Source organism: Vigna unguiculata, chromosome 7 (assembly GCF_004118075.2).
Source record: "Vigna unguiculata cultivar IT97K-499-35 chromosome 7, ASM411807v1, whole genome shotgun sequence".
NCBI lineage: Eukaryota > Viridiplantae > Streptophyta > Magnoliopsida > Fabales > Fabaceae > Vigna > Vigna unguiculata.
Genome location: NC_040285.1, coordinates 4,008,432 through 4,025,703, shown reverse-complemented (window position 1 = coordinate 4,025,703; position 17,272 = coordinate 4,008,432). Strand labels below are relative to the sequence as shown.

The 17,272-nt window shown below is 34.1% G+C and overlaps 3 protein-coding genes across 3 annotated transcripts; all 3 read left to right on the top strand.

Annotated features, from left to right (window-relative positions):
* Window positions 1-637: 637 nt before the first annotated feature.
* Window positions 638-11,530, top strand: LOC114192543 (serine carboxypeptidase-like). The gene is made up of 9 exons (XM_028082295.1): window positions 638-980; window positions 4,774-4,942; window positions 6,546-6,665; window positions 8,372-8,515; window positions 8,613-8,766; window positions 9,737-9,825; window positions 10,134-10,392; window positions 10,552-10,685; window positions 11,205-11,530. The coding sequence occupies exons 1-9, from the start codon at window positions 673-675 to the stop codon at window positions 11,331-11,333; spliced, it is 1,506 nt and encodes a 501-aa protein (XP_027938096.1). The 5' UTR covers window positions 638-672; the 3' UTR covers window positions 11,334-11,530.
* A 239-nt stretch (window positions 11,531-11,769) lies between these two features.
* Window positions 11,770-13,939, top strand: LOC114192544. Its single transcript, XM_028082296.1, has 2 exons — window positions 11,770-12,962; window positions 13,179-13,939. The coding sequence occupies exons 1-2, from the start codon at window positions 12,148-12,150 to the stop codon at window positions 13,702-13,704; spliced, it is 1,341 nt and encodes a 446-aa protein (XP_027938097.1). The 5' UTR covers window positions 11,770-12,147; the 3' UTR covers window positions 13,705-13,939.
* A 1,475-nt stretch (window positions 13,940-15,414) lies between these two features.
* On the top strand, window positions 15,415-16,978 carry LOC114192673 (UPF0481 protein At3g47200-like). The gene is made up of 2 exons (XM_028082451.1): window positions 15,415-16,243; window positions 16,335-16,978. Exons 1-2 carry the CDS (start codon window positions 15,450-15,452, stop codon window positions 16,867-16,869), a joined length of 1,329 nt encoding a protein of 442 aa, XP_027938252.1. The 5' UTR covers window positions 15,415-15,449; the 3' UTR covers window positions 16,870-16,978.
* Window positions 16,979-17,272: the final 294 nt, after the last annotated feature.

Genomic DNA, 17,272 nt, shown 5'->3' with positions numbered 1-17,272 from the left:
AGCATGACATCAACCAAAAATCTTAAACTCGGTCCTCATTTAAAGAAATAATGGAAAATTGTATTTTAAAACAACTTTTGTATAATGTCCAAAATAGACATACTCATAATCGATAAAATAATTCTACAATAAATTAAAAAATAACAATAAAATAAAATAAAATCGCAATATGTCCTTTTCCGTCACAAATTTAAGATCTGGATGATCACCATGAAAACTCGTTTATTTTACGTGGACATTTTTTTCTTCAAATCGCGGTGTTTGGAGAAGTTTCTTTAATATATTTTTAAATAGATAAATATAGTTTTTATAGATTATTTGAAACATTTGTGTCGAATGTACAAATTAATTAATTTTAATCAATAGATAAGTTTATTTTGTTATTTTATTTTTCTCTAAAATAATTTAGGAGAAACTTGGTCATATATATTTTTTTGGTTAAAATACTTCGTCTTAATTAGGTCCGTAACAAGGTCATTTCCATTAATATAAAATTAACACAGGGTTACGTGTCAGCTTCTTTTTTTTTTTTTTTTTAATTTTTGTTTAAAAAAATTATTTTTTTAAAATTTTTAAAATTTCTTTTCTTTTAGAATATTTTCAAAAGTCAAACGATCAAGCGATGATTCAAATAACATAACACAGTTCTTTCAGTTGAGCAGCTTCAGAAAAATGGGACATTCTTCTATAATCTCTCTCTGCACTCTTGTTCTTCTTCTTCTCTTCTTTTCTCCATCAACTCATGCATCTGCATCCGATGAGGCAGCGCTGCTCGCGAAGAGGCTCATCAGTGACCTCAATCTGTTCCCCGACGATGCCGTCAACGTCGTTCCCGTTGCTAATTCCTCGCTCCAACCGCGCAAGATCGTCGAGAAGCGCCTCAGGTTCCCGAACCTGGTAGCTTCGGATTCCGAGCCTTCGGTTGAGGATTTGGGTCACCATGCTGGTTATTACCCCATTGAACATTCACATGCTGCTAGGTGCGCCTCTCGTGAACTCCATTTTATGTTTAACTTAGTTTCTGAGTTTGTCTTACTCTTAATTAAACCCTAATTTCGTTTTGTCTTTTACTCGTTTTAAGTTATACACTTCTGCCATATTTGCCGTTACTCGGAAATGCTTGTAAATGAAAGTAGCATGGTTCTAATTTTGATTCAACTGATGAAATTGACTGCTAAGGGATTTTAGCAACTATTTTTTTAATTATGCACTCATCAATTTTAGTAAATAAAAATAGAGTTTAATTTTAATGTAACTTGAAGAGTAAATTGCATTAATCACAACTTTCCTATTACATAAATTTTCTAGCCTTCTTACTCATAAACTAACCTTCCTTCCTTGATTGTTTAAAAATATTATGTGATATTTTTTATGTATTACACTAATTTGCTTAGTTGTTTGAAAAATATTATATTGCGCTATATGATGTAATAATAGTATGATAATAATAGTATGATGAAAACAGGAACAGTTTGTTTAGTTTCATAAAATCTGAGAAATAATTGATGGCGTCAATGAATTTTACACTCTCAACTAATGCATACTAACTATGAGGGTCATACAACTAAAACTAGGAGGAAAACAAAAGAAAGTTCAAAGGAGATCCAATTTGATGCCTAAACTTCCTTAGTGCTAGCTCCCATAACTTATGCTCCCCATTTTAAAGTAAAAAGAGTGTCATGATATATAGAGTGAACTAGACAATGGGAAACATCTGTCTTTTGGAATACACAAACTACAACAAAATCATCACTCAATATTTTTGCATTATCAGTTAATTAATTTAGGCATGATATTTAAAAAATTTATTGAAATAAACTGACAAATTTATCATATATATGACAATGCGTGATTAGATGATAATATTTATTTAAGTTTTTTGAATTAATTTTCACTTCGTGATTAGGTGAGAGTGGAAAAATTAAAACATATTTACATATTTTTTTACTCTCCGTATTTAAGATAACTTCAAATAAGTATTCTCTTAATTTTTTTCTTAGAAGATAGCGAAAATGTTAGTTTGTGCATGCAACTTAGCTTCTTAACGCAATGGGGACGGCCGTATTCTCTTTATAATTTGTTGCACTAACAATGAAGGGTCCCGCCATTAAATTAATTTGACTTTTCTTGCTTGTTTAGAGTTTATGGGATAGTTTAATTCAGATTTAAACTTGAAATGACTTTATTTATTTGCTTAATGGAAATACCTTTATTTATTCACACTAAATATTAGCCTTAAAAAACTCATTTTTATTTTTTAAACACGAGTGCAGGTTGAGTACTGGTTAAGAGGACAGAGAAGTTATTTTATAATTTAATTTTCAAGTGTTTCAAAATATTTCTTGGATGCATTAATTCTTTCCTTAACTTAATTTAAGACATTTTTTAACACTTTGTTTTCAAAAACTATATAAAATTTCAGGAAAACAAACAAAAAAGAAAGTATTTATAGAGATAATATATAATTTGATCCCTAATAGCGACAATTTCTGTTGCATTGAATCCACGTCTATAATGATGGATCCTCTCCAGTGTAAAAAGATTATCAATCTAATACCAACATTGGTTAGTACACGTGTTAGCATCTTATGTCTCTAAATCAAGTGGTCTAAGGTTTGAATCATGGTGATGTTTGAAATAAACCATGTTGGAATAGGAAACTACCTTGGGCACTCGTTCGACATACCAATACGATACCATGGTTAGCAAAACGAACTTGTTATTAATGTTATGCTGACACTTTTCTTACTCCTAGTTGACATCAAAGTCCATAAATAAAATGATAAAAGATAAATTTAGTCAACCATATTGCATGTATCTTTTGCATGTCATAGATAAAATTCCATGTTTGTTATGCATATAGTCTCCCCAGTCTTCTTTCAACAAAGTCAAAAACTAATTTCAATTGTCCTTGTTCTCTACATCCACAATAGCATAAAGAATCACAAAATTGTGGTTCCTAGCATCATGTCCCAAAACAAACAACGATTTGCCACCAAAGTAACCCTTGAGGAAACATTCATCTAGACCAATAAAGAGTCCACAACCTCTCTTGAACCCTTCTTTGCAAGAATTTGGACAAACATTGAAACTTTCAAACCAAGGCATAAATCCTAGTGTGGATGTGTAGTCTATCTCACAAGTTGATCTAGATTGCTTCTTAACACTGCATGAGCATAATCAACTACATCTTCATATTGCTCCACACAGTTATCCTTATTCTCTCCCTTCTCTCATAGCTCTAAATATCTTGGTGTCTCACATAGGAGGTGGTGACATGAATAGACTGTCCTCAGTTGATTCATAAGAATGAGTCGTCACCACCACCTTCTTCCCCATCAATGTCCATACCTTCATCATAAAACTACTCAATCTCTTATTCCTCATTATCTTGTTCTCTACCAGGTTCTTTCTCATCAACTTCTTGTTCCTTGCTACTTTCTTCTTTAATAAGCTGCTTGTTCCTTGCCATTTACTTTAACAACTTCTTTTTCCTCATCATTTTGTTCTCTTCTTCAACATCTTGTTCCTCATTGTTTTCTTCTTGATCGCCTCTATGATCAAAGTAAACATTAATCGCAAGACAATTCAACAACAAAATAATGTTAGCATCATCCACAATGAAGTGTAGACCATCCTCCATGCCCCTCCTTGTCATGACAAAGTACATGTCCTAAACCTTATGATACTTTTTATACAAACCAAACAAGTCCTTTAGCACTCAATGTAGACCTCATCCATGTTTTCCCACATAACTGCCGATCATTTTACTCCAATTGTGGATTTAGAGAACAAGGACAATTGGAGGTGGTTTCTCACTTTATTGTAGAAGGACATGCGTGATCATGTGTATAACAAACTGAATTTTATCAATGACATATAGTATCATGGAATAAATTGCTTATTAATTATCATTTGATTTAGGGACTTGAATGCTAACTACGAGTAGAAAAGTGTCAGCATGACACTTGACTGCTAATTTGGACTTTGTTTATTAGACTCGCCGACAAAAGGACTAATTTCCCTAAAGGAAATATTATTTAGGGACTAAAAGGCAAAGAGAGAAAATTCAAAGACCAGTCGACTAGCGCCTTCAATTTGTAGGGACCTGTTACGTGCTTTACTCGTTAATTTAAGTGATTAGATTGTATATTAACTTATATTTCATTAGTAGGAAAGAAAAATTACCAAAGAGATGTGTGTGAATAGTTTAGATAAAATTTAAATGATATAGACAAAGATAGTATTAAGATTTTAAAAGATGTGTATTATTTATTTAAAAGAATCGTTTTCTTAATATTAAATAGCATTGTCTTCACTATAAATTGTAAATTAATGTGCAATTTAGTCCTCTCTAGTGCTAACTTGTGTTGGTTTGTTCCGTGAGAGTTTTTGTCTACGCAAGTCACTTTGTTGACTTATGAAATTCTTAGCAAGTTGAAAACTTGTCTGGGTAAACTTTGGACCATGCTGACACTTTTGAAGATCATTATCTATAAACGTGCACTTACTAGGGTCAAAGCAACACATTTTGCTACTTTTATGGTCAAATTGTATATTAAATTGCAAAAGTTATATATAAAGTCTTGAACTTTGGGACAATTATAATTGCACGAGTTTGGTAAATTGTAGATTTCGTAACCTTGTACATTTAAAATTTTATTGTGTGATATTATTCAGTTGTTTCATGAGCTGTAGTAGTGTTGTAAATTGTAGATTTCAATGACTAGTATATTTAAGTCAGTTGTTTCTTACATTTGGTTCGTTCTGCAGGATGTTCTACTTCTTCTTTGAATCACGCAACAGGAAGGAGGATCCTGTCGTTATTTGGTTGACAGGGGGACCTGGGTGTAGCAGTGAATTGGCTTTGTTTTATGAAAATGGCCCTTTCAAAGTTGCTGATGACTTGTCTCTTGTTTGGAACGAGTATGGTTGGGACAAGGTATTTGACATTCATTTTATAAATTTTATGTGTGTGTGTGTGTGTTGGAAACAATCTAAACCTAATTTTGAATGAATTCATATTGCTTCTTGAGGGACAGCTGCCCACACCTTAGGCCATCTCCATTGCATGTGTTACAAGTTTAAAACCTTCCTGTTGGAGTATGCTGCACAACCAAAGAATACATTAATTAATTTGTGAGTCTTATAAGAGTCTTCCATTAGAGTAAAAATGACAAGGTCTTGAAAGTGGCGTGAACTGGAGACCCACTAAAGGTAAATTAAGAGTTCATAGAATGACTTTTACAATCAAATTTTTGTGTGTGGACTTGATGTACATCCCCTTTATTGCATCAACGCATCCTTGCTTTATCAAGATAGCTTCCATCTTTTTCCTCCATAATTTGAAGTCGTTCTCACAAAACAATGTCACACTTGGTGGCCATGTCTTCAAACCTTGCTATTCTTAACTTTCTTCATCTAGTTCCTCACAGATGTCACCAATTGTTAGGTTTGCTCAACAATACAAGAAAACACAAGAACAAGAGTGAAAGGAAGCAAGTGTATCATAACAAAAGGTTCTATACATACATAGAGTAGCTATCAACACCGTGTAATCCGAAGAGTATAACATGTCTATGTATGTAGAACTTAGGGATAGCATAAAGCTGTTAAGGCAAAACATCATCTAATACAGGTGGGAGACAATAGACGGTCTAACTAAAATTAACACTTCTAGATGTTTTCTTGTAAACGAACTTTTGTGTTCTTCGCTAGGCAATCATGATTTAGAGCCAAAATAACAACCGTGATATAATGTTTTAAAACATTTTGAACTGATCTACTATGTTTTATTAAAATAGTGAATCATTATTATAATAGAATTGTCATTAAGAAACAATGATATCACTTGATCAAAAAACATCAAGTTTGTTATTGAAATCACTCATTGGTATGTTGTTATTTGGTGTCATGTTAGTGGTCATAATTGGGGCTCTTTGTTTGAAGTGACTACTGACCAATTGTTAAGGTTTTATTTTTGTACAATATGATCTCTTAAGAGGCTTCACATCTTCTTGAAAAACAGGCATAAGACAGGATTCAACTGTCATACTGAACCAAACCAATTTAATTTGCTTATGTTTTTTTATTAAATTTATATGTACAAGAAAATATGGTGTTTCAATATGTTTTCACGTGGAGAGTTGTCTTCAATGCTAATGTCTTGAGGATAAAAGTAAACAAGATACCTAGTTGTCATAACCTTAAACTGCTTCTGCAAGGTACGTTTCATGTGAAAATTATTTATGGGAAGTAAAGTGTCAGAATCCAATGATTTATGCTGCAGGCAATATTTCCCTGTACAATTTTAATTACATAATTAGGAGATTTAATTGCATTCCATATTTAAGGTCTGATCTGATTGTATATTTTATATTTAGTGTACATGATCATTGATCGTGAATTGTATGAATGGGTTATACCATCATAAATTAAGAGTTTCAGTTATTATGCCTTTGTATTCGATTTATGAGCAATGGCTCCTCTAAGAACAATATTAGAAACAGTTTTTTCTGACATGATGTTTGTTGGTAATCTTGTAGGCATCAAACCTTTTGTATGTTGACCAACCAACTGGAACTGGCTTTAGCTACAGTACTGATTTGCGCGACATTCGTCATAATGAAGATGGTGTCAGCAATGACCTGTATGACTTTATTCAGGTACATGTGTTTGCTGCTGAATAGGAATATTAGTTGCTATGTATACTTCTGTCAATACTATGTACACTTCTGTCAATACTCATCATGGTCCCAAGAGAATCTGTGAACCATGGGTCAGACCAAAAATTAATCAATCCGTCATTATCAAGTTGCCTAACTTTGTTTTCCTTATTTGAGAATAAATTTTCTTTATACTTTCCCATATAGAATAAATAACAAAAAGTTACCATAGAATCATTTTTTAAAGGTTTAATTATTCGGATGTTACCCACTTTGGTAGGAGTGTATCAATTTGGCACTTCCGAAAAAAAAAAGTGTCAATTGTCCCCACTTTTGCAAAAGTGTCTCAATTAAGTCCCTTTCAGAAAAAAATAATTAACGCCGTTAAGGTCACGCAATGTGTCACTCTCTGGTTTTTTTAATTTTTTTAATTGTTTTTTTGCAAAAAAATTTTGTTGCCACGTGCTAAGTCCCTGTTGTGACACGTGGCAATGTCAGTGCCACGTGGCAATGTCAGTGCCACGTGATAGGATAATGCTATGTGTGACAAATGTCATTGTACTGATTTCAATTTAGTAACCATATATATCTCATTGTTTCAATTTAATCCCCACTTTTGTGTTTGTGGTTCAATTTTGTCCCAATTTTTTTTAATAAATGAAGTATATTTTTTGATTCGTTTTTTTATAAGATTAAAACTAATTAAGTATAAATATTTTTACAAAATTAAGTAATTATATTTATATTAAAATTTAGTGGTCAAAGAATACATTGACAAGATATGAGATAATAATATACAATAACGTAATATGCTAAAATGTCATTTTTAATAAAAAAAATATTAGTATAACATGTATAAAAATAATAGATTTGGTCTTGAATTGGAGATAGACAATATTGCTTTATTTTGAAAAAAAAAAGTGGATGACTATATTGTTCTATTAGTATAACATTTTTTTTACCACTAAATTTTAATGTAAATATCAACACTTAATGTTGTAAAAATATTTGTAATTAATTACTTTTAATCTTATGTAAAAGTGAATTAGAAAATGTACTTCAATTATTAAAACAAATTGGGACAAAATTGAACCATAGACACAAAAATGGAGACTAAATTGAAACAATGAGGTATATATGGATAATAAATTGAAATCAATATAATGAAAATTGCCACACGTGGCATTATCCTACCACGTGGCACTGACACTGCCACATGTCACAATAGAGACTTGACACGTGACAATAAAAAAATTTTGCAAAAAAAAAATAAAAAAATAAAAAAAACCAGAGAGTGACACGTGGCTTGCCGTTAAAGGCTTTAATTATTTTTTCTTGAAAGGGACCTAATTGAGTTACCTTTTCAAAAGTGGAGACGCAATTGACAATTTTTTTCGCGTGGGTACCAAATTGACACACTCCTACCAAAATGGATACCATCCGAGTAATTAAACCTTTTTTAAAAGAACTCTAGCTGCAAGAATTTTGGGCCAATCCTTGTCTTTCTTGATGAATTCACAACAAAGATTAACCATGTAAGCTTCATTTATTTCTGTTGTTGATCTCAATCCCAGCCACCTTCTGAAACACACGTGTGTGTATATGTAGAGCATGGCATGGAAGTAAGAGTGATATATATGTATAGCATAGTAAAACTAATTTTAGATTAAAAGACCGTCTTAACAGTTAATTTCTTTTTCCCTCAGGCCTTCTTCGCGGAGCATCCTCAATATGCAAAAAATGACTTCTTTATTACAGGTGAATCATATGCTGGACACTACATTCCTGCTTTTGCATCACGGATCCATCGGGGCAACAAAGCTAAAGAAGGAATTCATATAAACCTGAAGGTTTGTAACATCACGTGATAAACCAATTTAACTTTCAGTGACAGAATTTCATTGAAGGAAAGAATAATTTCTTATCTTAGTATTATTGTTTGAACAGGGATTTGCCATTGGTAATGGACTTACTAACCCTGCAATTCAGTATAAAGCTTACCCAGATTATGCATTGGAAATGGGAATCATTAAGAAGGCTACACGAAACCGCCTTAACAAAGTACTGGTTCCAGCCTGTGAATTGGCTATAAAACTATGTGGTAATAATTTACATTTTGGCTTTTTACCTTTTTACAGATGTTACATTTCTTGTCACGTTGGAATGTGTGTAATGAGAGCTATGATGGGTTGAAGAGTCCAGCTACCGAGTGCTTGAATTTGTTGGATTGATTTTTTAAGCTCCTACAAATCATTTCCAGTATTTTAAACCATAATATTTGAAATAATGGACAAAATATCACTTTGTTTTGTAAACGTTCCAATTAACGTTCGCTCATGAGTTGGCCTGTCGCTCTTGACATCTGCTTGACCTAGATTTATATCCAATGATAACGTTTAGTAGACAAACTAAACCTTTAATAGTGTGTAAATTGTAGTGATTTTGGTGGGGAAGTATATTTCCTCGATCAAGACTACAAGACCTGGGAGTGAGGAGTTGACAACATTTCTATTGAATGGAATAGAAGAACCTTATTACGGCTGATTTTTCAGCGGGGTAATGATAGGAGCTGAGAGTTTGGGGCAGTTACGATAATTATTGGTAGAAAGTAGAAACAGTATTTTTTTTTATCAAAAATATCTAATATAGTTCTTCAATATATAAATTGGGCGTTCTGTCAGTTAGAAAGTCCCATTTTTTTCCGACTATTTTCTATATTATGCATCAAACCCCATATACATATACACATGTGTGTATTCCTTGTACACAAACTATTATTTTTTTAATGTATAATTATCGTAAATTTTACTAACAATTTGCTATTTCTGAATTATTTGGAAATCTTATGAAATCCACGGACAACTCTAGGAATGGAAGTGTATAGTAAGATTACAAGTTTGTTGATTTCTAGCGATCATGTAAGGTACTTATTGTCCTGATCAAGTGATCATTCTCACAGGAAGTAAAAGTCAAGATCACTGCCTGATTTTCACTGAAAACCAGTGCTTTCCCTTGTTTGGAGCCTTCTGGTTTGCCTGTTAACTCCATAATATTTGTTTTTATCCTTTCAGGCACTAATGGAAAAACTTCCTGCGTGGCTGCATACGTAGCTTGCAATCTCATATTCAGTAACATTATGTTACATGCCGGAGACACAAATGTGAGTAAACAAACTTTTCTGGCGTGGTTGACAGCTGACTTTTTCACGTTTAGTTAAATTGATTTATTCCCCTCTCTACAAGTAAGCAAGCAGATAATTAACCATTTTCCAAGCAAAAGATCTTTTGTATAAACACCTTAATTGTTTCTTAGTTGAGGAATTTCATGAAATATGTTAAAAAAAAGCCATTTATGCTACTAACATATCAGAAAGAAACATATGCTTATACTTATGGTCCGTTGGATCTTGAAGCAATGCATCGGTATATTCATCACTGTTACCAGCAACTAAATATACTTATGCTGCAGTACTATGATATCAGAAAAAAGTGCGAGGGGAGCCTTTGCTATGATTTTTCAAACGTGGAGAAGTTCCTGAACCAAAAATCTGTTCGGGACTCACTAGGGGTTGGGAAAATTAATTTTGTTTCTTGTAGCACTGAAGTTTATATGGCCATGTTGGTGGACTGGATGAGGAATCTTGAAGTTGGTATTCCTGCCCTTCTTGAGGATGGAATCAATTTACTTATTTATGCCGGGGAATATGATCTAATCTGCAACTGGCTTGGTACGTATTTACTCTTTGCTTGACGAAGAACTGATGGACTTTGCAATGAATGATGGACACCTTGCAATAAATTTTAAGATCTGTTGAGAAATTAAATATTCTTATTTATTATAACCTTGCAATGAATGAATTGATGGACCTTTTTTTGGCAATGAGTAGGTAATTCAAGATGGGTTCACGCCCTGGAATGGTCTGGTAAGAAAGAATTTACAAGCTCACTTGAAGTTCCTTTCGTTGTTGATGGGTCAGAAGCTGGATTATTGAAGAGCTATGGACCTCTGAGTTTCCTTAAGGTCTTCTTTTCTCTCTTCACCCACATAAACTTATTAACACTTGCACTATGAAAACTATCAATCAATACCATCTTGAATAGACCATATTCTACATTAGCAGGAAATTATAAATTACCTTCTTGAACATTGCATTGTGTGTGAGATACCCCAAAACTTTTATGATATACTATACTAGCTGTGCAATTTACCCCAATTTTAACTTTATACACAAATCAAAGGTGATAAAGGTTGAAAAGATAACTAGTGCTGTGCTTTCAATGTTAATAATTCGGACATGTTGAAATTAAGAGCGATTGGTTTACACTAATGAATGAATAGCCATTGTGTGCGGCGGGCTAATCGAACTCTTTTCTGCTATGTTCAAATTTAAATTCGTGCTTGTGCAGTGCTAACACCAAACTTAACAAGTTAATACTCCCCAGAAATACACACTCCATTTATTTATCAAATTCCTTTTCGACTTTGCGCGTGGTCAGTGAAAATGTTTATTCAGTTCAAAATTTTCTGTAACTAAAACAGGTCCATGATGCGGGTCACATGGTTCCAATGGACCAGCCCAAGGCTGCATTAGAGATGCTGAAGAAGTGGACTAATGGAAGCCTTGCTGAATCTCGAGCTCAAAAGGAAAATTTGGTTGCTGAAATGTGATATCTTTTATTACTTAATTAATTAGTCTTGCAAAACGGAACATAACACAAATGAGAAAATAATGCAGTGAAGTGTGAGAGACCAATAGGTAGTTTGTGGAATGTTGTACATCTCCCAAACTCTGCATAATTTCTAAATGACATTGTATTGTGAGTTTTTATCGTGGAATAAAACTAGTATTCTAAAGGATTTCCAAATTTCTTGCTGTTTATTTTTGTCTAATACATAGATTCATCGGCGTACATGTGAATTATATTTCTTATTTCTCATTCAGTTATTGCCTTGAACTATGATATACTTGGGTTGCACTTTTGAGGTATGAAAATCTGAAAGTTGGAAACTATTTAATAGGACAAGCAGCTGAAAATAGGTGCAGTATTCATCCAAAGATGTAAGCTGTTTTTTTTTTCTTCCTTTTTTCTCTCAAGCTGTAATATTTCTGGCTTAGTCCAATCTTATATCTGGTCGGAGTTAATAAACTATCTTGATCTATTAAAAAAAATAATAATTACACAACATGAAACTCAAACAAATTGTTTTACCAAAAAAACACATGTCATATGTTAATATAATTAGGTTAGAAGTGCATTAAGAATAAGAAGCAATAAAGAACGAAGAAAATGTAAGGAGAGTTGGCAGATAACAGCAATTAAAGTGAGAATCTTTATCCCTTGCGTGCAATATACTTTTGGTATTACTGGAAATTAAGCTTATTCCTATGCAACTAAACACAGTAAAGACACTTATATATGAATTCATTGCTTAGCAAATCAAAGCTTTGTAATATTATTACATCACACTGATCAATCCCTCAATGGCTGAGAACTCAAAAAAAGTAAGAATTGAAGAGAGGTTGGCGCGACTCCAAAACACTTCTGATAGATCAGAAGCAGGTTTGAAGGCTAAGATACAACGCGTACCACGTCATCTTGTGGGAGATGGAACAATGCATTATGAGAAACACTTCACGCCGAAGCTCATGTCTTTGGGTCCCATCCACTACGGTGCTCCCGAACTGCAGCTAGGAGAGCAGTACAAGCAAATGTGGGCAGCAATGTTCTTCAGATCCACCGACCAAACCTCGCAGTTTCTGTTCGGAAAGATCGCAGAAAACGTTGAAGCTCTGAAAGAGCTGTTTGCGCCGGATCTTTTCACCGGAAACCATCTGTTTTTGAAGTATTCCGAGCAAGGGTTCAGCAGCATGGAGGAAATGATAAGCTGGACGCTGTTGGTGGATGGCTGTGCCCTGCTACGAATCCTGGAATACGCCCAACAGTGGGAAAAGAAAATGAATGTTAGGGTTGAGCAACTGATGCTGGTGGTGCAGGATGTTCTGTTGTTGGAGAACCAGCTTCCGTACCCATTGCTCAAACTGCTATGGAGAGGAAGCAACGACGGAGAGTTGATGGAAACCATGAAAAAATTTCTCAGGTGCGATGAATGGGCCGCTGCAAATGGGTATAAAGAGAGGATGGAATTCGAAGAACCTACTCATCTTCTCCATCTTCAACTCTCTCTCGTCTTGTATGACAGCCCTCCAAAAGATACCAAATATTTTGAAACTGGACTCGTCCGTCCAGTAAAGACAGAATATTATAGTGCAACTGAGGGCTTTGTGATGACATACAGGTACGGAGTTTATTTATTTCACAACACTCATTTTGAATGGTCCCTTTTCTGTGGACACCCTTCTTGATCAAGGTTGAACCTTATTTCAATTTGAATGGTCCCTACCGAGATCCATCTCGGTCAAGGTAAAACCACGTCAAACTACGCTACTCAGACATTATCGTAGTATAATTATTAAAAAGGTTATTACTAAGAAATCTGAGTGTCCCTTTACAGAAACATAACGGAACTGAAAGCGGCAGGGGTGGAGCTAAAATCAAGCAGGACGAATAGGCTAAGTGACATATCTTTCTCCCGTGGAAGGTTCCGTTCGAAATTGAGACTTCCAGTGATGATTATGGATGAGACAACAGCTACTTCTACACTGAACGTGATAGCATATGAGATGTGTCCTGATTTTGCGAATTACGGGTTTTGTGATCATATATCCTTCTTGAAGTCCCTCATAGAGACCCCTGATGATGTGAAGGCACTGAGATCAGCACGAATTCTTGTTAACAATCTAGGGAGTGACCAAGATGTGCTCAACCTCTTCACTACCATAAGTAGTAACTTGGTGCCTAACATGGAGAAGTATGCTCATGTCATGTTTCAAATTGAGAAGCATTACTCTCATAAATCTTTGCCCACTTGGATAGCTCTTGGCTATAACACCTATTTCAGCAACCCATGGTCCATCATTGCCTTTCTTGCTGCACTTCTGGGCCTCGTCCTCACTTTAATCCAAACCATTTACTGCTAAAAATAGCTACACACTACCTCCTCCCTTTCAAACAACTACTGCTGCTTCAAGTTACAACAACAAATATACTACTTTCCAGTCACCTTTTTTCTTTTTATGTTTGTCTCCAGGATTGTTTCGGATTTATCAATGTATTGTTATTTTGTTTTATTAGAACTTTATGAAATAAAACTCGTTGGATTTGTTGTTCATGATGATGTAACATCACACTTATAATTGGTGTTGCATACATATGTATTCGTATTTTATTGTGTCATATTATAAATTTTTTATTAATTTGTATTTTTTTATTATATAAAAGTAAGATCATTTAAATATATTATCTATACCGTAAGGGCAGTCAGCCAATCAAGTGCCGGTCGGTGTCCAAAGTAATTTGCATGACACCGATCGGCGCATAACATGTAGAGCAGATCCTATGCATGGGAAGATCGAAGATCGAAGCAACGAACAACCCGTTCCTCCTGTGTTAGAAAATAACAAACTTAAATATACAAAACTATAATAAAAAGTTTTTCTACGTCCTTTTGTTTTTAATGGTCATATGTTTTTAATGATTATAAACCATTATTTCTTTACTGTTTAGGAACTTATATAAAGAGGTTTTGTATTCAGAAAATATATAATAGATAAAAAGTATTTATATTCAATAATATAGAGTTTCTCCCCTTCTACTTTAATTAGTTCAAGTGAATTTAGGAATTAGCAAATTCCTGTTCTTAATTCATTACCTAGTAACCGTACTTATAAGAGTTCTTCTTTACAATTATATTTCTTTAAACTTTAAATCATGTATTTATTTTGAAAATTTAAATAATAAGAGAATACAAATAAAATTGTGCCGTAAAATGTTATTTTTATTAACAAGAAAGAATTGATTGAACAAAAGAAGTACTTAGGATGTTCCAATTTAAAAAGAAAAAAAACTGAAAATATAAAGATTGTTTAACACATTTAAAGATAATTAATAGAAAAATATGTTCTCTCTATAGTCTTACTCATGTTTTATTGTTCAAATAAAGATTCATTTAGTTTAAGCTTTTCCACCTACTATCCCACTTTATTTGCTACTAAAAGCTACGTACAAACATGGCTTTTAGCTTGTGGCTTCTATAGATATTGTGAGAGCCACCACTTGTTGTTTAGACTAATTTGGTGTGGTTTACAAGGTTTCTTATTTTTTTCCAGCTTTTGTCCGCATTATACATATATATTAATCACAGACAAAAAGCCTCCCCTTGATCGATATATGTATTTTATGCACTCAATTGGACTTAACTATTCAAAATATGATAATTTTACATTTAGGCAATGTTGTCTCGTTCTCGTTCCAACTCACTTATTACACATATTCCACATTTTCTATGTTATTCTGTAGTTGAATATGTGGGTCAGTGTTTCTTCCTTATTTGACATATAAGATGTCGTACTTCCTGCATCAACCCTCAATAATACAAATTTCTCTCTGAAGTTTTTATAGTTTTTCATACCATTTAATATGTAAATATAATTAGGTTAGAAGTACATTTAAAATAAGAAGCAATAAAGAAGGAAGAAAATGTATGGAGAGTTGGCAGATGAACTGCAATTAAAGCGAGGATCTTTATCCCTTGCGTGCAATACACATTTGGCATTAGAGGAAATTATGTTTATTCGTATGCAACTAAACACACCAAAGACATTCATAAATGAATTCATTGCTTAAGCAAATCAAAGGTTTGTGATATTATTATTACATCAAACTGATGAATTCCTCGATCGCTCAGAACCCCAACTTAAGCATTGAAGAGAGGTTTTTGCAGCTCCAAATCGCCTCCGAAAGACCAGAAGTAGATTCGAAGCCTAAGATACAACGCGTAGCTCATCAACTTGTGGGAGATGGAAAAGAGCATTATGAGAAGCATTTCACTCCAAAGCTGGTGTCTTTGGGTCCCATCCATTACGGTGCTCCCAAGCTGCAGGCAGGAGAACAGTACAAGCAAATATGGGCATCAAAGTTCATCAGCTCCAACAACCAAAGCCCGCAGTTTCTGTTCAGAAAGATTGCAGAAAATTTTGAAGCTCTGAAAGAGCTGTTTGCGCCGGATCTATTCACCGGCAACCATCTGTTTTGGAACTATTCCGGCCAATTGTTCAGCAGCATGGAGGAAATGATATGCTGGACGCTGCTGGTGGATGCCTGTGCCCTGCTACATATCCTGGAACACGCCAACCTTTCGCGACCAGAGGAAATGAATGTTAAGGTTGAGCAACTGATTCTGGTGGTGCAGGATGTTTTGTTGTTGGAGAACCAGCTTCCGTACCCGTTGCTGCAACTGCTAGGGGGAGGAACCAACGAGGTGGAGTTGATCCAAACCATGAACAAGTTTCTTATTAGGTGCGATGAATGGGCCGCTGCAAATGGATATAAAAGGAGGATGGAGTTGGAAGCACCTACTCATCTTCTCCATCTTAAGCGCTCTATCATCTTGTATGACAGCCCTCCAAAACATACCACATATGTTAAAACTTCAACTCAAGACTTTTCGATGACATATAGGTATGAAGTTATTTCAGAACTGTTTACAAGTAGCATATATATAACATGTTTATTTGTATCATAGGATTTGTTTGTGGTTGCCCCTCTACAGAAACATAATGGAGTTGAAAGCGGTCGGGGTTGAAGTGAAATTAAGCAAGACACGTAGTCCAAGAGACGTATCTTTCTCCCATGGCAGGTTCTTTTCGATATTGAGACTTCCAGAGATGGTTGTGGATGACGCAACAGCTAGTTTTACACTGAACTTGATAGCGTATGAGATGTGTCCTGATTTTGATAACGACTCTGGGATCCGTGATTATATCTCTTTCATGAAGTCCCTCATAGAAACCCCTAATGATGTGAAGGCCCTGAGATCAGCACGAGTTCTGATGAACGCATTAGGGAGTGACCAAGATGTGCTCCATCTCTTCACTACCTTAAGCAGGGACTTGGTGTCTAACATGGGAAACTATGGTGGTATCATGCTTCAAATCGAGAAGCATTATCGGCATAAGTTCTTGCCCACTTGGATAGCCCTTACCTATCTCACCTATTTCAGGAACCCTATTGCCTTTCTTGCAGCAACTCTAGGCCTTATCCTCACTTTTATTCAAACCTGGTACTCCGTTCACCCAAAGAAATAACAACACTACTAGTACTGTTTTCATGTTACATAACCACAATTTTACCCATATAATTTCGCCTTTTTTTTTTTTAATGTTTGTCTCTGCGATTGTTTCGGATTTATTAATGTATTGCTATTTTGTTTTATTAGAACTTTATGAATAAAAAAGTCGTTGAATTTGTTGTTGGGATGATGTAACCACGTAAATAAATGTATTCGTATTTTATCATGTCATATTAAAAATTTTTATAAATTAAATTTTATATATTTATTGTTTTTTATTGTATATAGTTTAATTTATTATGTAAAAGTAAGATCATTAAATATACTATTCATTGTACATGATTGAAGTGATAATGTAAACATTCTAAATATTTATATTAATTGTACCTAAAATAAAATACTGAAATAGATTTTTGGGA